At 46.8% G+C, this 23,350-nt stretch overlaps 1 protein-coding gene across 1 annotated transcript; it reads right to left on the bottom strand.

Moving 5' to 3' along the window:
• Positions 1 to 951: 951 nt before the first annotated feature.
• Positions 952 to 21,747, bottom strand: ZC3H7A (zinc finger CCCH-type containing 7A; the record flags this gene model as incomplete). The annotated part of the gene is made up of 22 exons (XM_084250659.1): positions 952 to 1,141; positions 1,868 to 2,031; positions 3,525 to 3,658; positions 5,551 to 5,659; positions 8,019 to 8,124; positions 8,519 to 8,652; positions 9,309 to 9,385; positions 9,744 to 9,925; positions 10,911 to 11,011; positions 12,070 to 12,266; positions 12,827 to 12,988; positions 13,618 to 13,804; positions 14,412 to 14,476; positions 15,842 to 16,046; positions 17,105 to 17,388; positions 17,869 to 17,902; positions 18,278 to 18,316; positions 18,410 to 18,490; positions 18,727 to 18,885; positions 19,978 to 20,175; positions 20,948 to 20,987; positions 21,680 to 21,747. The coding sequence occupies 22 exons, from the start codon at positions 21,745 to 21,747 to the stop codon at positions 952 to 954; spliced, it is 2,916 nt and encodes a 971-aa protein (XP_084106785.1).
• Between the last annotated feature and the right edge of the window lie 1,603 nt (positions 21,748 to 23,350).

Raw genomic sequence — 23,350 nt, 5'->3', positions numbered from 1 at the left:
TCCTCCACTTTCTAGACGTCTGGCTGCTTCTCTGACACCAGAACAGTCTTCTGAACAATGAACCAGAGAAGGGACATAGTGAAAAATTGTTTTCGGGTTCCTCTAATTTGCATACCATCTTTGGCTGCTTAAATAAAAATGTTAAAAAAAAAAAACCTTGTGATTTTGGTACCCATTTTCAAAAATTCCTTGTGGGGAAAGAACCAACCACACCCAAAAAAGAGACATCTATATATAAAATCTTTATTATGGGCAATATTGGTCCATACACTACACAATAACCAACAGTACAAGTTTAATCTTTCAAAATCATTTAAACAGCAAAAGACTAAGAAATAAAATTTGATTCAACTGATTATTTTCCAAAAAATCTCAATGCACATTATCCTCAGTTCCTTTATTATAGTGAAACATACAAATACAGAAAAATACCCCATTTAACTTAATACTAGTGTTAAATGGTTATTTGACTTAAAATCTGAGTTAAGAAAATCCTTTTTAGCAACCTACATACAGATAAGTAGCAAACTTGATTATATTAAACAAATTCGTTCCACTTAAAACATGTAAAGAATTTTATCCATCATGTGTTCTGAACCTAGTACAAGTGTTTATTCTCTCACCATCATGATTCTGGAGTTGAGGGCTCAACTCCAGGAGTCATCCTAGACATAACCTCATCCTCTTTCCCCAACACTCTTCACCCAAAAGTCTGTTCAACAGATGGCAGCCGGGTAGCGGTCACTTGGCCACATGATGCCAATGGTTCCGTGAGAGCGTGACCAGACCTGTTAAACAGCCCATTTTCTACCTACTGTGGGTTGCTGCTCAGGAGGTTCGATATACGCCAATACAAGCAGAAAGTCTGCAGCTCTCTGCTAGGTGCCTTAGAACACTTCCAATTTTTCTGGCCAATGCTCTGATTAGGTTACATACATAAAAGCCAGCATATTAGTTTAAATCTTTAAACAAAAAACTATATTTTCCAAAGTCATTATCATTTGGGGCAATTAAGTGATCTTTTCTTGCTTTGTTGAGCTTCATCTTTAGGGCATCTCTCCTCTCTTCCCACTCATGAAGTTCAGCGTTTCCATGGGCAAATTTACAGCTGCTTCCTTCTGTGCAGGTGCCATTCATAAACCTGTTAGGACAAATCAGCCTCGTAAGGGCCCTCGAGTTTTATAAAGCTCTGTCAAGATGGGCACTTCACGAGTTTTATGATTTGCATAAAAGTCTTAGTTCAAAAGCTTAAGCCTAGAAAAATGATCATTTCACAGCCTTGACAGACATGATAGGGCAGTACCTTCAACTAAATGCATCTCATGGAAAATACTGATTGATGGGAGAGAAAAGAACACAACCCTTCTTAATGCCATGAAAAGAAATCAGATGTGGCATCAGGTAAGAAAGTCTTAAGTAGTTTTAAGTATCATGTGGGTCTAAATTTGGAAATGAAAAGGAAACCGCGATTTAACAAAATGAGAAGCTAATTTTTCACTGAGAAATTTTCCAAGTAAACTTAAAGGATCATGATACATTCTCCTTTGACCTGAAAGAGTCCCAAATTTACATCTGAAATGTAATGCAAAGGCAGTTTCAAAACTGCAGAACATGTACTACAGAAAAGGGCATGGCAAAGGGTCAGAGAATCATCTCTGTGACCTTGAAGGTGATTGAAGACATTTCAAACCCATGTCAGCAGACGGTGAAATCTTTTCACGCAATCACAGAAGAGAAAGGAAATGTTCAAGGGGCAATTCAATCGTGGAGCCCAAACACCAGCATCAATACAAAGACCTTCTCACCCCACATCCTCCTACACACAGTGACCATACAAGGCCCGGGGCAACGAAGGAAACCAACGTACCTATCACAAATACTAAAATATCCTGTCGGGAAGCGGTGCTGCCAGCAGTACTGGTCATCTTCAGTGTGGAAAACCTTCTCTTTGTGCTTCTCGGAGGAGATGTGGCCTTGCCACTGCTTCTCACTGTTGCAGTTCTTCCCACACATCCAGCAGTGGAAGTCCACCTGCACGAGCAGAGGAAAGTGGGAGTGTCTGTGTGCCCCTCGCCAGTCTAACACAGGCCAGGGCACCGGGATGACCAGAAACCAGTCAGCCTAAGACTCAGACTGCATTTCATGGACCCCGCCTGGAGCATGCGGAGGGAACCAGACAGGGCCCAGGACCAAGGAGAGGGTCCCAACGCTGGGAGGTAGGGCAGAAGGAACAAGCAGAGAACAGGGGCGATGAGCCCAACCCGGTGTGTCACTGGGTGTGTCACCTGGACACACACTTCCAGATGACAGGAGCTTGTGTGCAAACAAGGATGTTTGCTGGGAGGACAAGAGCCAAGTTCAAACAAGGATCTGGGCAGAATTCAGACCATGAGGAAAAGCAGAGAGGACTACAAGCCCAGGACGAGCTACCAGGGCACTCGATGCACATGGGCGAGCCCTGTCTGCAGGCAGGAAGGCACAGCAAGTCCACAGAAGGACACCGCGCTGGGAGCACATGTGCCACCAAGGACGCTAGTGCTATGTGCCCATGTGGTGCTCCCAGTGCCCTGGGTAAGAATCATCTGATTTCTGGAGACTTCCCATGAGATTTTAACATGGGAAGGCATCTGGGGTATAGATGGGAATTTTATTAAACACTCCAGGTCAATGTCACCCCAGCAGGCTGGGTGACCCTGCTCTGGAAACACAAGGAACTCCTAGGAGAAGGTGGCCAGGGAGTCGTGGCTGAGTCCTGGCAGAGAGGGACCAAGAACTAAGCTGCAGGATAATGCACTGACGTCAGTTTTTACAAAGCATGCCAGGCACAAGTGCAGGTGAGGAATCAATATGTCAAAGATAGGTAAACGTGGCTTGGAAAAATACACACTGGATCTGGTCTCTGGGAAAGGCGTCAAATCAGGCACCAACGTTATCTGTAACATTCTTATTTATTTTACAGGAGCAAATACAATAAACTGTTACTAGTTCCCTTGGGATGGTGGGATAAAATAGTCATATTATCCTTTTTACTTCTGTGAAAAATTAATACAAAAAAGAACAAACAGTAAAAGTCCACAAGCAATTAATGTCCCCAGAGAATCCTGGAGGGAGGCAGAGGCCAGACTGTAGGAGGGAAGGAGGGACTGCAGACTGGGGGGGGCGGAGGAAGCCCACATTTCCTGAGTACCTTTGGGGGCCTAGCACAGAGAAACGTGCTACAGAGGCATTGCATTTCCCTGTCCACCATCCACCCCACGGCAGACACCCAGACCCACCCAGTGGTCCCCAGCAGTGAGGGGACAAGCCAGACTCAGCAATTCTGACTCTGAGGTCAGAAAACAGGGTCAGGAGAGGTGTTCTGAGAGGAGACACCAGCGCAGGGCAGGGAGGCCGTGGAGGGAGGAGGACAGCCTCGGAGGAGACTCCAGAGGAGGGCAGGGGGAGTGGGGAGCGGGTGATGGAGCAGGTGGGGAAGTCTCCCAGGAGCGCAGCAGCAGAGGGGAGGAAGAGCAGCCAGTACTCACAGTGACCTCCGCGTAATCTGTCGGCATGTGGATCTGTTTCCCATTTTCCTTGTTTGACTGACTCGCTACATCATCATTTTTTTCATTTTTTTGACTCTTTAGCCACAGTTCATAAAATTGCTCCATATCTTGTACTAAAGAAAAATGAATCACTTTCAGCAGCGACACCTAAATACCATTTGAATACAAGCAAAATCACGCACACGTTTGGCATCATTTTCCAGAGAAAAGAGGGCCGGACAGAGCCTGAGCGTCGGCCCTGGAGAGAGGGTCCGTGTCCATGCGGCAGGGAGATCCTCAGGGGTGAGAACCCAATTCAGAGCTGTCAAGCCACAAACAATAGTTTTCAAGATTAATCCACCCCTCCAGAAACCATCACAGGTGTTGGTAAAAAGCCTGGGCCCAGCTTCAGTCTACGTTGTGCAGCTTTTTTTTTTTTAAGAGGCATGTTTTTATTTATTTATTTATTTGTTTTTGTTTATGCATGCACTGGGTACAGTCAGAGCACGGGAGGGTGAGAGAATTCACCAGAGCCAGAGCGGGGAGCAGAACAGGCAGAAGGACCGAAGTACACTGCTGAGGGGAGCAGCGGGCGGCAGGAGAGGTCTGCGTGCCATGTAGGACCCTCCTCTGGTGGCCGGGGAGCAGCCGGGGATCGAACCGGCACCGCAGAGGCTGCGGGCAGCTTCGCAACCCAGCGCACTACCGCGCACTACCGCTGCGCCACCGGGGAGGCCCCTACGTTGTGCAGCTCTAAGCACCAGGTATGGCTGACAGGCACAGTGGCCACCAACGTCTGGAGCCGCACTGACCTGCTCCTCACTGTTTACTGGGCAAGATGAGACACGTTGCGACTGGGACTGAGGTGCTGGCCCTGAGGGGGGTCTATCAGCCAAGCCACAGTCCCAGAGTACTGACAGGTGGGATGCAGTTTATGACAACACAGGCGTGACCAGGTGAGAACACCCGCATTACTACCAAGAGCTAACAGCACTGCTGAGGCTCTGCACCATGTTCCATGGTGTGGGGAGCCATTCTGTGCACTGTGGGATGGTGAGTGCCATGTCAGGGCCCTAAGCATCAGATGCTGGGGACACCTCCCCGCAAGGCGAGACAAATGTCTCCAGATGGAGACACGGTTTGTGGTTAAATTCATTCCCAGTTGAGAACCACTAAGCTAAAATACTGGTAATGTGGATCTGGTCAAAACTTGTTTTGTTGGCCCTCAGGTAAGATCAGGGTCAGCAGAAACCACCACGGAGCCTCAAGATGCAAGGACATAGCAGAAGGCCCATATGGGTATCCCCATTCCAAACAGGACAGCAAGTAGCAGCCCTGTCCCCGCAGTCACTGGCTGTCTGTGGCTGAAACAAGGCCAGTGACATGCCCAGCTCCAGTGGGAGCTTGCGTCCAGAGAGGGCAGATCTTAAGCGATCAGCAAGCTTCCATCTGTTTACTGAAGATTAAAGAACAGCGATCCTTGTAGTAAAACATTTTCTGATCAAAAGTGAAAGGTTGGGGCCTCCCCTGGTGGCGCAGTGGTTGAGCGCTGGACTGCGAGGCTGCCCACAGCCTCTGCAGCACCAGTTCGATCCCCAGTCACTGGCGAGGGTCCCACAAAAAAAAAAAAAAAGTGAAAGGTTGGCTGAGGCTCCTCAATCAACGTGAAGTTTGGCCAGGATGCCATTCTCTCCTTGGCCTTGGAATCTAGGCCTGTCCCACCAGCAAGGCCTCCTTGAAACCTCCAGTTCTACCCGGATTAACTCAGGGGTTCACCAGCAGCAGAGGATCTGACCGCCACGGTCCTGGGGGAGCTGCACTCCCCCCACCCACCTGGGGTCCCACCCCACAGGCCGCACACCACATAGCGCCCCAGGCTGGTGTCAGGCTGGGCTCCACAGGCACACGGCGCCGCCTGGCATGCCAGCACGTCCTGTGCTCACAGGAGCTGGCACATTTACAGAGAGGAAAGAAAAGTTCAGCTCCATTCCACAGATGTCAAGGCCACAGCAAAACGTCAACTTACTCCCATTCTCCTTCATGTAAGTCCACACTTCCCGTTCCTCAGGACTATGAGCAAAGGAACAGTTTCCAACATATTGACATTTTTTCCCAGAAGCAATATGATTGCACAGCTGTGAGGGGAAAATATGAATAAGCTTTAAGACAGAGTACACTAAATAAACTGCCTAATTTTACATTAAAGCAAAATAAGTGTTATTAACCATGCTAATGCTGAGTAATATACTTTTACAATAAAATTGATTTGATTCTATTAAAATTGATTCTATTCAAATCTCTAAGTCCAACATATATGAGATGATAGTAAGATTAAACTTTCTGTCTCAAAATGTCTCAAAAGAAAAGGACAGAACAGGAATATGGACCATTCTCCTACAGGTATCTGTCTACTAACTCGCTGATGGGGAGGAATCACTTTCAACCTCACAGGCATTTTCCCCTGGCCCCAGGGCCTGACAGCAATGATTTCTCCCTGCCTGACTTGCACGTCAGCACATGGGCAGCACAAAAGAAACTTGCGGGCTAAGCTGAAGCACTGACGGGTGTCAGAGACCCCGGCCAGTCAGCTTCCTCACAACCGCTGCTGGCAGCTCAGCTCGGCCATCGCTCGCTCTGCCTGTGTTGTCTGAACCAAGCCATCGGGGCACAGAAGGTTCAAATAATACCTTGTCTGGGCATCTACGTTTTTGTTTCACAAAGGGAATACAGTGATACTGGTAGAAAGAGGAAGACAAAGTGACCAGCAGGACCAGACTCCCGTGAGAATGATGTCGATCAAGAATAAAAACGCCTCGGTTGCCCACAGCGCTTGTCGGCCTGTCTGCACGGAGCACAGGCGGTGGGCAACCGATAGCCCGTGGACCTTGGCAACAGGGCCTGGCCCTGCCACTTGGTTTCCACAATGCTCGATGCTGACCTGTGTGTCTACTACAAACCTGAAAAAACCAGCCCTTGACGCTGTACTTCTCCAAAGTCAGTGACCTCATCCACAGGATCTTCCATCAATACAACGCTCTTGCCACTGACATTATTACAGCCTTTCCCCACTTGAACCCCCATGACTGCTTCATCAAGTATCACCAAGGAAACAGTCTTTCCAAGCTCAGTGATGAGCAGGGAGAGAGGAGGGAAGGGCAAAGGCCAGCACCGTGCTGGGCTTTTATATGGCACTGCTTCTGATCACCTTGCCAGTTGCAGCTGGACAGCTCAACCAAGGCCTTCTGGCAGACACTCGGGCCCAGGCTCTTCACCTCACCGTACCGTCTACACATGTACACACAGAATATTATTTCTCCTTTAAGAAAAGGAGCCCTGAGCCACTCCTGGTCGGGAGAAAGAGAGGAGGCAGCTCGCAGCTTGGTAACGCCGCGGAGCGCATGCCACAGCTGGGTCATCAGCAGTCCTGGGCAGCCAGCTCATGAACTAGGATTGTCCTCGGTCATCTTCGTTTTCACAACGCATCAAGGAAGACACCACCCTCTCCACGATCTCTTACAGCACAAGCTACCAGCGGTTCCAATGACCCTACCCGGCTCCTACATGACCCACTAAGTACACACCCGGACCTCTGAGTCCGAACCACCATAGGTGAGTCACAAGCACCACCAGCTCCAAAGGATGACCCTGAAACCTATAAGTTTCACAAAACAGCAGGTACTTTGGGTGATGGGGAATTTACCTGCCTCCTCCTCAACTCCTCCTGGCAGTTCAGTGGGAGGCCTATTTGCCAGGGGACTCTGTAGCCATACTTCCTCTGAGGTGGCAGGAAGTTTACTACTGTGAGCGCTCTGAGTGCCCCTGTCTGGCAGCTCCCCCTAGGGACCAGGGACCTCCAGCGCCTCTCTTGGGCAGGACAGTCCAGAGCCAGCTCAAGCGGTTTGCTCGGATTGCCATCTGCGGGACCGAGAGCCCCAGGCAGAGAGGAGCCAGGCCCCTCATGAACAAGATGCCATCCCAGCCCTAAGGGGTCTTGGGGTTTCTCATTCGAAAGGATTTTGCGCCAGGTCTCCTCTTAACACTGGGCGTGTTTCCTTGCGTTCCTTTCTGAGCGTCCTATAGGCTGGGTCGCTCCTGGCTAGCAGCCCCGTCCTCAGCGACGGGCACTGGGATGTTGAGACAACGCACCGACAGCATTCCTACTGACCCGGGAGGCCCTGGGCTCGATAGCAAATTTAAATGAAATTCTCTCCCATTCCTTCCGCAAAGTAATTCGTCTGACAAATCAGTTAAATCGTGCCCGTAACTGTTACTCGAATCCTCATTTGCGTTTTCCAAGTAATGCAGACAATTCCAGTCAATCTGAAAACTCACAGAACCACATGAGCTAACGGGAAGGAGCACGAGAGAGGACCATTTAAATTTCATTATCGTGATGAGCGTTATTGAAAGGTCTTCTGTCTGAATTACTAGGACTTGCGCATGATTTGAAATGCCTAATTAAAAAAAAAAGTGGCTTAAAAATTACGTATGTACATCAAACTGTAAAGGCATTTGTTTCTTTGTGGGGAGAGGACGGATGTTCATCCACTTCTTACGTTCATTAGACATCACTCTCATCGCACGCCGCTCTTTCGTCCACCTAAGGAAAATGGAGTCAGAACAGACAAAGACACACCGGGAAGAGGCGGAACACGGGCGAGGGGCCAAGTCTGGGCCCAGAGGTCCAGAGACTTTTTTTTCCAACCCTTCTAAAAGAAATGCCTTATGCTTCTGTCCCTTCATTTCCTGCTCCTATTTGTAAACAACGTCCCCTGTAAGTCTTAAGCAGAACTCGTAACATACAGGAAAAAACACTTATTAAATTCTGTGCGTTTTTAGCTAGTAAATCCTAAAAATCTCCTCCATTCTGCTTTGTAATTATTCCTAAATTATCTACTTTCCTCTGCGCCCTTCCAGGTATTCACCTCTGTTTCTTTACGTAAGACTTTATACCTACGAATCGGTCAGGAAAAAGGCAGCCCCACGCTACTTACGAATGCCTTGCTTTCGCACTACAATATTTTCTGTTTTTGTCTGGTTCGATCACTTGGCCGTTTCTCAGACACTGAGCACACACAAATTTTATCTTCATATTAAGAGATCCAGGCATTATTTGATTGTCAAGTACCTTGAATATTAAAAGATCAGTTTTAATTTTAACAGAAAACAGGTTTTCTGCAAAATACCTAATCATCACGCATATTTTTCATAATAGCATACAATTTCTGGTTTTATCTGGTTTGACATGACTGCTTTATTTACACACACACATACACACAGATAACTAAATCTCCAATTCTCCACTCAACTGCGGGAGAGCATAATACTGCAGATTACAGGTGCCAAATTGCAACTTAGGAAAGTCAGCTTAAAACTGATGACAGAATTGTGTTGTTTTGGGGAAAGGGTGGGGAAGAAAGGAGAGGACAAAGAAGTGTACAAAGTGTACAAAGAAGCTCTGCCAGGTGGGAAGCAAAACTACAAACACAATCCACCTCCTTTACTCCAAGAATCCCCAAAGCCCAGGACCTGCAATGAGAAATCTACACCCTCCACTCTTGGCAGGTACCGTGAGATCCTCATTTTATTTTTAGGATGATGAACTAAAATTCTATTTTTCCCCCTTACTAATCACTCAACTCAATAAACATTAAGAAGGTAACTGGACTGTAAGTGCAAACTGCTCTCTGCCGACAACTAACAACCTTCAAGTCAGCCTAGAGATGCCAAATACAGAAAGCATGAGAGAGAGAGAGCGAGACAGAGAGAGAGAGAGAGAGATACCTGTGCTCCAGGCATGGAGGTTTCCAAATGGAGCCAATATCGTTTAGATTCTTGAGCAATAGCATCATGGGAGATACCTGGAAACACACAACCTTGCTCTAGGTTCCCCATGTGACAACCGTCCCCCCATTCAGTCCTAGCCAGACTCAGTGCCCTGATAATTCCCACGGAGCCTCGCCTGTTGCCAGGGAGGAGAGGACAGCATAATACTCTTTCTCAAAATGGAATGTCTACAAACACAGTTCTCGGGGGGGTCTCAGGAATCCTCCTTCCTCGCACATACAGCATGCGTGAGCGGGTGTTGGCCGCTGAGTGCATGAGACCATACACAGAGCAGCCACTGTAAACACGGAGAGCAAGGACACAGCTAAAGCTCGGGGAGCCGGGGAAGGGGTTCCGGCCCCGTTTCACGGGCACGCCTCCGCCCGCACGCACCTGTTTCACTCTGCATTATCCAGACCTTCAGCTCTACGAGACTGTGCGCGTAGAAGCACTCGTCCTCTCTCAGGCAGCCGTAGCGGACCTCGTGTCGACACAAATCAAGTTGACACTGACCGTGAAAAGAACGTATTTTGGAATATTTTACTGTTGTCTCTCGCAAAATATGGACAAGGCACCTAAGAAGAAAATGGAGAGACACTTTAATGTTGTTCAGCCAAACACACACACACACATATACGTGCTATATAATTTGATATATATATATAATTTCAAGTACATTTAAAATACATTTTAAATCTTTATCAGAAAAAAAAAAAATCACTGCATACAACTATTGGATTAATTAGGAGAACTATGTGAAGTCGTGAAATCCCTAAATCCATGCCAGGAGAAGCTATGTCAATAATGTTTTCTGTATTAAATAATCAAATCCACAGTTCATTTTCTAATGCCCAGACAAGTCTATTAATGGCCTGGTAATATTTTTAAATAGTCACCATCATTCAAAAAAAACAACAGGGCCTCCCAAGTGGCGCAGCGGTTGAACGCTGGGTTGCGAAGCTGCCCGCAGCCTCTGCGGTGCCGGTTCAATCCCCGGCTTCTCCCCGGCCACCGGAGGAGGGTCCCACATGGCGCGCAGACCTCTCCTGCCGCCCGCTGCTCCCCTCAGCAGTGTACTTCGGTCCTTCTGCCTGCTCTGCTCCCCGCTCTGGCTCTGGTGAATTCTCTCACCCTGCTGCGCTTCTGACTGTACCCAGTGCTTGTATGAATAAATAAATAAATCTTTAAAAAAAAAAAAAGGTAAGTACTGCTCTGGATCTAAGAACTGCATGGATCTAAGAACCTGCGTTGTTGGTATAAAAATAAGAAACAGGGCCTGCTGATGCAAGGGGTTAAGCCCTGCACTATGAAGCAATCCGCAGCCTCTGCAACACGAGTTCGATCCCCGGCCGGACAGGGAGCAACCCACGTGGCGCAGCAGACCTCTCCTGTCACACTCGCTGCTCCTCTCAGCAGTATATTTCAGTCAGTCTGCCTATTCTGTTCCCCACTCTGTCTCTGATGAATCCTCTCACCCCCCGCACCTCTGGCCTGTACCCCAGCTCTTGTATGCATAAATAAATAAATCTTTAAAAAAAAAATGAGAAAGTGCCAACGTACTTATTGTCTTCAAATTCATGCTTTGTAACAGGATGAGAACAAGAAGTAGAATTATCTTTATTTCTTTTACTTATCATTCTAGGCTTATGATCAAAACATTTCTGGAATAAAGAAAAAAAATTATCACAAAAACATAATACAAAGTATAACTTCTATACCTAGACTATTTCTTGCTTACAATACATTTCTATACGTAATGAGGCATCCTGAGACGTCACACACTGGACCAATTAATACTGAGGATGGGGTCTTAATGTCACGCCAGCAGCAGCCACCATGTGCTGAGTGAATGTGTTATCAAATGGCAGGACCTGTACTAAATACTAAATACTAAATACTTAATACGTTGGGCTTGAAAGTCATTAGATGAGGCGATGGTGGTGGAGGGGCAGGAGGGAGTGCGGGCACAGTGGACCATGGTGGAGAACTCTGGGTGCCTGAGTGGGTGTGCTGGGCAACATACACCTGAAGGACATGAGCCTGATCTTGAAATCATACACTGTGTTTTCAACGCATGTGACCTCAGTACAATCTTCTAAAAATTAAAAAAAAAATCAGGGGCCTCCCTGTTGGCACAAGGTGTTAAGACGCAGCCACTGTAGCACAAGTTCGATCCCTGGCCAGGGAGGTGACCCCACATGGCACAGCAGACCTCTCCTGTTTCCCCGCTGCTTCCCTCAGCAGTGTATTTCAGTGAATCCACCTGTTCTGTTCCCCACTCTGTCTCTGGTGAATCTTCTCACCGCACCCCCTCCCCAGCACCTCTGCCTACACTCCAGTTCTTGTATGCATAAAGAAATAAATCTTTAAAAAAATTAAAAGTCATTAAGAAAACTATCACTGGGCCTCCCGGTGGCACAGCAGTTGAGCGCTGGGCTGCAAAGCTGCGCGCGGCCTCTGCAGCGCCGGTTCGATCCCCGGCTGCTCTCCAGCCACCAGAGGAGGGTCCCACATGGCGCGCAGACCTCTCCTGCCGCCCGCTGCTCCCCTCAGCAGTGTACTTCGGTCCTTCTGCCTGCTCTGCTCCCCGCTCTGGTTCTGGTGAATTCTCTCACCCTCCTGCGCTTCTGACTGTACCCAGTGCTTGTATAAATAAATCTTTAAAAAATATATATATATCACCAATTTTACAGCAGAAAATAAGGTTTGGAGAAAGCACCTCACAAAGGAATATAAATTCTCCGAGATGCTCCTGGAGCAGTTTGAACACAGTGAGGTTGATCTTCCCGTTGCCACCGAAGAAAGCCTCTCTGCTGAAGGCGCCCTTTCGCTCCAGCGTCCAGATGTCGATCTCCTCTTGGCAATACGCAAACGTGCAGTGGCCTGCGTATCTGCACTCCTCCTCGGCGGCCACATCTGGAGGGGGTGAAAAGACACGTAACACACATGCTGTTGTCTTTCCCAAGCCAGTGAGCAGGACATGTGCTGAGGCCTCATCTCCAAACAACTCGTGCATGGCCTCCCACAGGAGCACAGGGGTGTGGCACGGAAGGGCTCTGGAAGGGCTCTCTGGAGAAACAGCGCCCAAGCCCACAAGGTCTTTTTTTTTTTTTTTTCAGAAGGGAAAAGGCCTCAGCACCCTTGTGTATTTCACATCAGTTTAAAAGAACCATTTTCAAAGCCTTAATTCTGGGTTCTGATTCTGTCCAGATTAAATCAGAGAACACAAAGTTTGAGAATATTTTGGCTTAAAACTTGGTCCTGTTTCCATAATCAAGTATAAAACATTTACACACAATATGCTAAAAATTAAGGTGAAAACAATATAAAACATACTAATGTCTCACCCCAAGGAACTTGCTATTAAGCTAGCAAAACATAATTTTAAAAGCCATATTCCTGGGACCATGACAGCAAATGTGGCGAATCACCTAGTACTAATGGAAATACACATAGGAAGGAATTAAAGTATGTACCTTTACATATATAATAAGGTCCTTCATAATTTGTTTTAGTTGGTCTTGGACGTATTTTTTTCCATGATTTATCTTCAACATTCTTTATCCTACCAATTAAAATATCTTTCTTACACTTATGATCTGTATTAGCATGGTAAATGAAATCCATTAACTTAGGGCCTGAAAAAGACAAAAAGCATGGCTTATAATGCACAAAAATACCATTTCCTTTCACAGGTACCCTGACAAGTACATGAATACTGATTACCAAATTCCCACAAATATCCAATTTTCATAACCTCAGAAGGTTGAGAGGTTACTCATTGCTGCCTTTTAAGCTGCTTGTCAGACAACATAAAACTTCCAGTCAACACCAGGTCTCCCCAATTTTAGCTATTAGGTAAATAACTTAGGGACTCTGCTGGCTTATAAAGATTAAAAGCACATTGTTAAATATACAACTAGCAAGAATTAAAGTCGGGTCCCACTCAGACAAACTGCTCCTCTGGCTCACCCTGGGGGGCAGCAACACAGACCGTTGGCCCCAGCTCCCGTTCTTCTGTTCCAAAGTTACCAAGTTCTTAAACATGAACTTAGGACAAAAAGAATTTCTCAAAAAGCTCCACGAGCTCTCAAAACCAAGTGACTATCCGCTCCCGTCCGACTCTGTCCGTGAAGGCACAGCGAGAGAGAACACGGGCTTCTCCTGACCGCCTCCCGCGGTCCCAAGCAGCCACCTGTGTCGGCAACTTCCTAAGAACTTTCGGGGGCTGACTACATGGACGTCTGCCCCTTTCTGTGGTCCTGACCTGATTTCACAAAGCACATCTGGCAAGCTTGTCTCAGCTCGTGGGTCCCTTCGAGAGGATGTCTTGGGGCCAGTGACGCCAGCGGTTTAGCCACCACGCTTCCAAAAAAGTTTCCAAAGTCATTTCTAGGCTGACTTGAAATTCCCAGGAAACTCTCGGAGGCAAACAAACTGCCAGGTCCGTTCATCTGCAAGAAGAATGAGAAGAACAATAAAAAAAGAAAGCGCCCCACACCACGCTGTCTCTAGAGGGGAAGTGTGTGCATCTGAAAAGGAAGATCTGCAGGCTGCAGCCGGTGTCCTCAGTCCCATCTACGCTGGAAATAGGGTCTTTCTCCATTTTCCTCTCTAGGTCCCTCCACTCGGACTCTGTGAGTTGTTAGAAATAATGGGTTGCAGGCCTTCCCCTGGTGGCACAGCAGTTGAGTGCTGGGTTGCGAGGCTGCCCGCAGCCCCTGCAACAGCAGTTTGATCCCCGGCCACCGGCGAGGGTCCCCAAAAAATAAAATAAAATAAAATAAAAAGAAATAATGGGTTGCTGTTCTGTTCCAAAAAGGAGATACACTGTACATATCCTGGGCTTATATTTCCTTGTTTTGTGTAGGATTCGCTGGGAGATCCATCTTAAGCATGGAGCACCGACTGCTGGATGTTCCAGGGGGTAACGCTATTTCCCAGGGCACCCCCAAAATGAAAAGGCGACTGTCACGTTCATTCAGACAACTCAAGTTACTTAAGTAAAAGACCTATTTTCAACATAAGAGAGGTATTTACAAAAGAGGAAGTGACACTTACAAGTAAAAGGGAAGGATCACTGTCGTTCAGCGATGTTCCCTCTCTAGAAGTTGAGGTGGACAGATCTAAAATAATAAAAAAAATCAACAGACCTTTTCATTCCGGTCATGTGAAAAGAACATCAGGGCCAAGTAGCTGGCTGTGGCTTTCCCAAGCTATTTCCCAACCCAATTCTTGGGGGCTTTCGTGCTCATTAATGACACTCAAAGAATGCTATGGAGTTTATTCTTTCCTCAAGAAACCAAGGGCATAATCATGGGCCTCCCTGGTGGCCAAGGGGTTAAGTCTCAGCACTATAACCACTGCGGCCTGAGTTCGATCCCCAGCCAGGGAGCTACTACCCACACGGTGCAGCAGACCTCTCCTGTCTCGCCCGCTGCTCCCCTCAGCAGTGTATTTCAGTGGATCCACCTGTTTTGCTCCCCACTCTGTCGCTGGTGAGTCCTCTCACCCCCCCACACCTCTGGCCTACACCCCAGTTCTACGCAAAAATAAGTAAAAATAAAAAATAAATTAAAAAAAACAGGAAGGGAGGGAGGGAGGGAGGGAGGACATAATCGGCCCTTAAAGAAACACATTTAAATCAGAAGCTACTTCAGAGCTATAAGCTAAGGCCAGCGCTACTGAAGGGGGCTGTGAAAAAGACTAATAACTCATATTCAAATTGGGGAAAGAAACTCTCCTTTTGAAAATATGAAACATGAGCTCACCTGAATATTAAGAAAATCAGGGAAATTCGATCACTTTCTTTTTCTTTGTCTGCTACTCCCTGTCTCCCTGCCCTTCTGTCTCCCTTTCAGTTTCTTTCATTGTCAATCTTTAAATCTATTATTTAGATTTTTGTCCCTTTCAGCATATAAAATGTCTCAGGGGAAAAAATGAAGATTTTTATTATCATTGTTGAAAGTAAATATTAAACCAGGATTACAGAACCAAGAATCAGTCCAAAAACTGCAACCCTGGTGAAGCTAAGGCACCAGGCAGAGCTGGCTGAGCTCAGAGGACAAAGCCTAAGGCAGACAAGCTCCTATCACTCTTAATTAAGTAGCTGCCTAGCTCAGAGTTTAAAAGGATAATCTGTCCTTTCAACCCCCTTTAAGAAGTTGTTTCATTTCAAATGTTTGAAATGGTCTCAGAGAAATATGATTAAAAGCCACTTCAGACCCCCAAAACAAGAGACACCCACTTAACAAACTATTCTATTAAAAAATAAACAGTGCCACAGATACCCCTCTTGTCAGGCCTTTGCTTTGTGACCTCCAAGATGGCAGGTGAGGCCCCAGTGAGTTTAAATAGGTTTTGTTTTGATATTTTCAGCTACAAAGATAATAACTCAAGTACCTGAAACCTACAGTCAAAAACTGCGCGGCACAAATTTTTCTTTTTAGAAAATGAACTGCAATTGTTTATACTGATGGCTCAATGCTTACCTCGTTTGGAGTCACTCATTGAAAATGAATTTAAAGTAGAACAAAAATCTTCTAAGGATGAAGTCAAAGGTGGATACAATTCGGAAAGGGAGGGCGGTCCAGCATACCTCGCACCCATGGACAAGGTGCCTAACAGAGAGGCCGAGAAGGCCAGCCTAGGGGGGACGCTGGCCGATGGGAGAGGTCCTCGGACCAAGGCCGAAGGCTGGAAAAGAACAAAGACCTGATTAAAACCCCCAAAGTCACTTCCATGTGAGCCGAACGGCTCTTAAAAGCAAGTATTACATTGGGCAGTTATGGTGGCACAACAAAGTCAAAAACAAGACTCAGTAGGAGAATGTCAACTACAGAGCTTGTTTCTTTAAAAGCTTGTTTCTTTAAAAATGGCGCCAGGAACAATATCTCATAGTGTTTTAATCCACGCGTTACAGTCACGCTTCATTTTCCAAACTTCTCTATGATGTCCTCTCTTTCACCCAACCTTAAGGATCCTAAGAATGAACTTGACTACAGGGGGGTTGTGAGGCTGTGGGGGGCACGGGCAGAAGGAAGTGTGTTGAAGAAAAGGCAACTGGAGGTTTTGGAAGGCCCTGCACTGCTCCCTCTCATCCTCCGCAGCAGCTGATACTTTGATGTTCTCAGCGAGGGTCAGGAAGCTGTCAAGGCTGGATGGGGATGGCACACTGGCTACTGGGTGGTGGGCAAAGCCGCCACAGGTGAACCATCAATGGACAGTCCCGGCTGGGTGCCAGTAAAGACATCTGCGTGGACACTGACTTTGGAATCACATGGAATTTTCATGTCTCACAAAGTATGATTCTCCTTTCTTTCTTCTAACCAGTAAAGATAGTGAGAACAACTCTCAGCCTCCCTAGCCACACATATGGGCTGCGGGCCCATTCGGTCATGGGCTCTAGTTTGCTGACTTGCGCTGGCACATGGTTACTAGAAAACTATTCTCAAGGAAGGAGGAGCCTTAGTCCATACAACTTATTTCCCCTTAAATATCAACTGCTGATTCCTTTTCAGAATGTTACATTTACCCTTTGCATGAGATGTGATTCCAAAACTTGGCTAATCACTAGATAGCATGTTTCTTTCTGTTTTTATTTCAATAATGTCCGTATTAGTTAGTTACCATGGGAAAGGACCACAGATAAGAGACCAAAGTGAGGCTACAGTCAGCACTGAACACGCCTGGCTACACTGTGGTTTCTAACAAGCAGCCCTGCCTTCGGCAGATAGGAGTGATGCTGGAATTACCAGAACGGTTTCATCAGTGTTGGGTGCAGAATCAAGGAGATCATCTATCTCATCCCCAAGGACCATGTCTCCATCATCCAGAAAAGCTTCCGGCATTGTGAAGGGGATCTTTCCTCCATTGGCCAAGGCCGTGGATGGCAGAGGGCTCTCCTCCACTGGCAGAGGCAACACAGACGTTAAGGGCATCATAGGAACAGAGGCCAGCTCGCTCCCGACTTGGTGAGAAAAACTGGGTGCAGGTATGGAAACAACAGGTGCTGCTTCCTGCCTCGGCGTTAATAAATCTGCAACATGGAGAGAAACGTGGGTGCTCCTTTTCAGTGACCTTATTCAAAATGAGTGAGAACAGCCAACCAATGAGAAAATGAAGGATTAGGTAAAAATCTAAAGCAATTACAAAAATAGATAAAAAGACCACTCAACAGATACAAGCAAACAGCAACTGAAAGGGTAAAAGCCATGCTTTAAGCAACTTGTTTTACCCAGGAAAAGCTATATTCTTGTGAGAACTTCCCACATTCTTAAAATGCCTAGACCCCTTTTAGCAGGGGTACAGGATGGTGCTGAGCCCCAGAGAGTGTGGGTGAGGCTGACTGACAGTGCCCATCACACGCCAGCCAATGCAGCCTAAAGCACAAAGGAGGTTTTGGAAATTTTTCATGTTTTCATTCTGACAACCCCAGAGCAATCTTTTCCAACAACTTTGTGCAAATCGCAGTGTCCAGCACTGGCACTTTTCAGGTTAAGATGGTGTAAAGTCATACCTGGCTCGATATCTTCCACAGAAGAGTTCAAAGCCTAGAAATGAAATAGAATGATGGGTCAGTGCAGTTCAGGCTTCTATGCTCGTTCATCTAAGAGAGCAGCGGGGGTGTTCCTAGGACTCCCTGCCAACTCAGATCCAAGCAATAAATGCAAAGTTCGGACCACCCTGGTGGCCTCAGGATTGAATTTCAATGCTATCACCGCTACTGCCTCAGTGTGACCCCCGACCAGGGAGCCAACCCACATGGCGCAGCAGACCTCTCCTGTCTCGCCCGCTGCTCCCCTCAGCAGTGTATATTGGTCAATCCGCCTGTTCTGCTCCCCACTCTGTCTCTGGTGAATCTGCTACTATGTCTCTTTTCTCCCCTTTATTTTTTAATATGAATCTTAGAAAAATAACAACTTTACCTTGTTAGACCCATCTCCAGGAACTGACTTTAATGAGAGCTAAAAGAAAATAAAGACATTGATATCAAAACAGAACTGACTTCAAGTCACAAAACAAAATGAAGATACCTCACGGAGAGGATGCCAGCTTACCTCAGCTCTGACATATGCTTTTCTTATTTTAAATCCCAATTTCTGAGCTAGTTCTTGCGTTAATTTTATTACATGTTGATCCTAAAACAAAGGCAGAGTATATGCTTATGGAGGGCTAGTTTACCAACCACAGACAAGCAGAGGCCAAAGAGATAAGACTTATTTCTTGCCAAGACACTTCCTTTATGAGCAGTGAGGTCCAACTGATGCAGGTGGAGAGCTGGCTGGGAATTTTAACTCTTTAAATGCCATGTCTCCACAGAGAAGCAGTGAAATGGTTAGGAAGTAAACCAATGAACTTGAACGCAAGCTCGTACCTGAGGCACAGCCAAGGAGCACTTGGCTACAGCGTCATAAGCCTCTTTGCATCTTCCTAAATCACTTAAGGCCTTGGATTTCCGATAGAGAGCTTTGCAGTTACTGGCATTTAAGCTGAGGACAGTATCGCAGTCCTCTAGAACTTTCTCATGGAAGCCCTGGTGTGGAAGAATAGAGAATGAAGTCAGAATCTCGCACCGATGCCTCCTGCAAACGCAAGGCCTGAGTCTATCACCCCCGGTTTAAACTCAAAGTCAGCGGCCTTATTTTTCTTTCCAGAATCATTTTCATTATGAAATGTCAAACACATAGAAGTAGAGAAGAGATCATAGACACCCATGTGCCCCTACCCCAGTCAGACAGAAGGTAACATAGGACCAGAGGTCCCAGGTCTTTAAGAAATAAAACTGTCCAGACTGGGGCCCCCAGGGTCACTCTCCTGCCCTCTCTCTGTGGTGATTCTCTCTGGACCACACAAACAGCAAAGGATGAGGAAGTGATGAGGAAAAGAGAAAACAAAATAAATCATCAATGAATGTTCACTAGTACAGAACAACGTGACAACACAGCATTTCTTAAATTCATGCTTAAACTTTACTGAATGTCCACAGTGAACACTGTAAGCACATCACAAGACTTGGCCCTTGAACAACTGGAATTGGGGTGCCCATGCCCCACCGGGTCCAGAACCTCATATAGTTCAGAATTGGCGCTCCATAAGCACAGGCCCCTTTTCTGGGATTCAACCAGCCCACACCAGAGACTGGCTAAATCCGTGAATGCAAAACCAGTTAGAAAAAACTCCCGGTAAGTGTGGACCCAGGCACTTCAAAGCCCTGTTGTTCAAGGTCAGAAATGCGGAAAACTTGCGTTAATTCTGTTGAAGGCTAATTACTGTTTTGTACTAAAAATGCTGCTAGAAGGACTAATTGAATCTTGATGAGTCACAAACGGTCAGCAGGAGACCGAGAGTCCCTTCCCAGGCAGCGTTCTGGTGGGCAGACCCAGGCCAGCCAGCGTCAGTGCGACTCTCCAAGGACCAAGTAACAGAAACAAGTTATTTTCAAAATCCCAAACATATGTCCAAAGTTAACATTGAAAGTTTCAGGCTACTCTAAAAGCAGCTAGTATGGCTCTTAAAAACCTCAAATTAAAAAACTGATTAATTAGAAAACTTTTATTAATGTGTTAGGTATGTTATTGCAAACACTTTTCTCTCCAGAATCATTGTTTTAAAAATGACCACTCACCATATTAGAGTAACAAGCAATACGATTTACATGTAGTTTTTCAATGATTTCTTTAGGGATTAAAATCTCTTCGGACTTTGCATAATCAGCTATGTGCAAAGCTTCTGTGTACTGGCTTATCGAGTTGTTCCAATCACCTTCCCGATAAACATCATTTCCTTCGTTAAAAAGATTTCTCACAAGAGCACGTAAGTAAACCTGAAAAAAGAAGGTCACCACGTGAAGTACACTAAGGAATACGAGTTCATTTTCATTTTTGGATCTAAAACTTCAGAAGTGGGGCCTCCCTGGTGGTGCAAGGGGTTTAGCACCACACTATGAAGCAATCCACAGCCTCTGCAGCATGAGTTCGATCCCCAGCCGACCAGGGAGCAACTCACATGTCACAGCAGACCTCTCCTCTCTCGTCTGCTGCTCCCCTCAGCAGTGTATTTCAGTCAGTCTGCCTGTACTGCTCCCCACTCTGTCTCTGGTGAATCCTCTCACCCCCCGCGCCTCTGACCTATGCCCCAGTTCTATGCACAGTTTAAAAAAAAAAGGAATTTTCAAGGCAATTCTTGTCCTAAGACTGCCCACTCGTGTCTATGCAGGCACCTCTTTTTTCCTTTCTCCTTTTCCTAATAAGCCTGTCCTTTTAAAATGGGAAAAAAAGAAGTAACTTTTGAGGGGCTCAAAAAGTGAATTAATTCAGAACTACACTGGAGCCATAAAGAAGACCCAGCACAACTGTCCGAGGACACCACACAGTGTTCCCGCAGGCGGGGTTGCTGGCATTGTGGAAACACACATGGTGACACCCCAGGCTCTGGGCTGCATGGGTCTGCACTCCCCACGCATGCAGGTGGGACAGAGCGCCAGGCACAGGCAGTGCTGGGCTCCCTCAGGCTCCTGCACGGCGGGGACTGGACCCATGTGCTGCCACGTTCCGCACAGCCCCTTGCCATGGGCTGCACCTATTCCCAGTCATTACCGCATACTGCTCCTGAGTCCCGGGGTACGACAGCGGTGACCTGAGGAGAAACAGATCAGCGGTCATCATCAGGCTCCTGTCAGGCTTTGCCCACCCAGAAGTCATCATGAAACTGAGGTTCCACGAGCTTGCCATGGGCTCAAGCCCGCAAAAAAGACACCTCACCTTACTGACATTATTTACATGTAACTCTGCTCGGTAAAAAAAAAAAAAAATCTAAACCCACTCCTTGCAGTTTTTGGACTAAGTACATCATTTTCCATTCAAATCTGCTTGTACTAAAAGAGGGTCTGGATTCTTCAAAAGCCAAAAAGGTTTTACAATACTAGAAACCACTAACACTGTTTGCTTCAGTCGGCTGAGGCAGAGGAGAAGGTCCCTGCGCGGGATGAGCCAGGGCCTGGGCCTAGAGCAGGCGGTCTCCTAGGGGCCAGCTTCGGCAGGCGGGGAGAGGCCAGCTTCATGGCCAGGTGTGCACTGCAAAGCCACAGAGGTGCCTTCTCAGCCACTTTCCATTCACGGGAACTGCTCTGATGACACTGGGTTCAAATTCCTCAGTCTAACATTTTCGGGGCTACTAAAGGATTTTAACCTTACAAAATGTACCAGAGCAGAAAACAGTGTTGGGACAGAAATATCAGTTTCCTCACACAAACTAACAGGACTAGAGACTTCGGAATCTCACAAAACAGACACCGCCTGCATGCGCCCTGGGCCAGAGGCAGCGCTTACTGTATGAACTGCAGTCCTTCCTTAATGTTCTGCTGCCTTTTTCTTCTCTCCTCGGACACACAGGACATGTTACCCCGCACATCCACTTTCTAAACGAAGGGCCTGGAAAGAAAGGCACAACACTGCACAAGGTTGCCGAACCCCAGTGAAAACACCCATAATTGAAGTCCAGTCGCACAGTCAGTTGTGGGTGGGCCCACCTCTGCTGACTTGACTCTGACGAGGCCAGGTGCCTCCCTCCCCTGCAACTCCCCGCCCCCAGCTCTTTGTGGCCCTGTGGTCAAGCAGAAGGGCTCCAGGCTGAACAGCCATGCAGATTCTGTAGCTTCTCCGAGGTAATCTCCATGAAAGAGTCATCCCTCTCCTGCCTCTCCCTCCTCTCCCCTCCTTCCCTGTCCACACACACTGGCTAAGCTGCCATGAGAACAGTCCGGGCCTTGTTTGGCTCCTGGAAATGCTCCAGAAGTAAAAAGGTCGCACATCCGCCTGCCTGAGGGAGCATGGCTCCTCGGGGAGAATCTGAACCCTCTACATATTTTCTTATACAAACTTCTGAAATAACCCTTCTTTTACAACTGCTAGAGTAAAGCTCTAAGTGAAACCGCTTCCACTGGAATCTTCTGGAAGGTAAGGGTTTCCCTTCAGTGTACACTTGCTCATGTCAACACAGGTCAGTGCTGCTGTATCCACCCCACTAATTAACGGTCGTTAGGCAGTTCCCAGCATGGAGCTAAGGGGGAAGAACCACAGCAAAGAGATCTGTGATGAAACCTCGTCTTTCAATGTCCTAAATGAGGGTTTCTCAGTCTCAGTGTGCACCAGAGAAATCCTTATTATGAAGCTGTACTGTGCGTTACAGCGCGTTAGCAGCATCCCTGACCTCCACCCACTAGATGCCAGTAGCATCAACCTCCTCACCCCCATGTAACAACCAGAAATGTCCCCAACATTGTTGAATGGTGGAGGGGGGTGGGTGTGGAGGGGCAGGGGCAGGAGTGACCCTCAGTTGAGAACTGCTGAGATCTAAACCTCAGAAGACATCTTATCACAGAAACCACGTGACAGGAACATTGCACAACTATTTCAAGCACATAGCTGAGATTTTTTTGGTTTCATTATTGCTTACCATGTGAAGAGTTATCTTTGAAGCTACCTTTTTAAAAGTATGGCAGGGTGGCGGTGGGGATGGAGGTTAATAACAGCTCCTGATTCTTTTCATATCTAAGTATTGTCCATTCTGATTCTTTTTTTCTTATACTTAAAAGTTGATCTCTTCCTCCACTCAAGTGTTTACAGGTGAAAGGATATGAAATTTGGGCCTTGCCTTAAAATACAGTCACTTGAAAAATGGGGGGTGGGGGATAGAAATGAAAGGGTAGGATGTTAGCTGGCGGTAAAGAGGGGGGTTTCTCTCTACTTGGTGTATGTTTGAAACTTTCCAAAGTGAAAAGTTTCCAAAGTGAAAAGCCCCCAGGATGCTGAAGCAAAATGGCATTTCTGGAACTTGTTTTGAGGACAGCCCTGCCGGGGGATGAACAGGTAGAAATGAAACAAGAGCTCCAGGAACACAGTAACTGGGGGCAGGTACATGGGCATCTCCTCACCCCTGCAGGCCTCACCATTCCCACCAACAACTTTTAAATGCACACGCATGTGTACAAAGTTATTTAA

This window comes from Talpa europaea (genome assembly GCF_964194135.1).
Source record: "Talpa europaea genome assembly, chromosome: 12".
Taxonomy (NCBI): Eukaryota; Metazoa; Chordata; class Mammalia; order Eulipotyphla; family Talpidae; genus Talpa; species Talpa europaea.
Note: the sequence above shows the minus strand (reverse complement) of the source record. Positions and strands in the feature narration are given on the sequence as shown.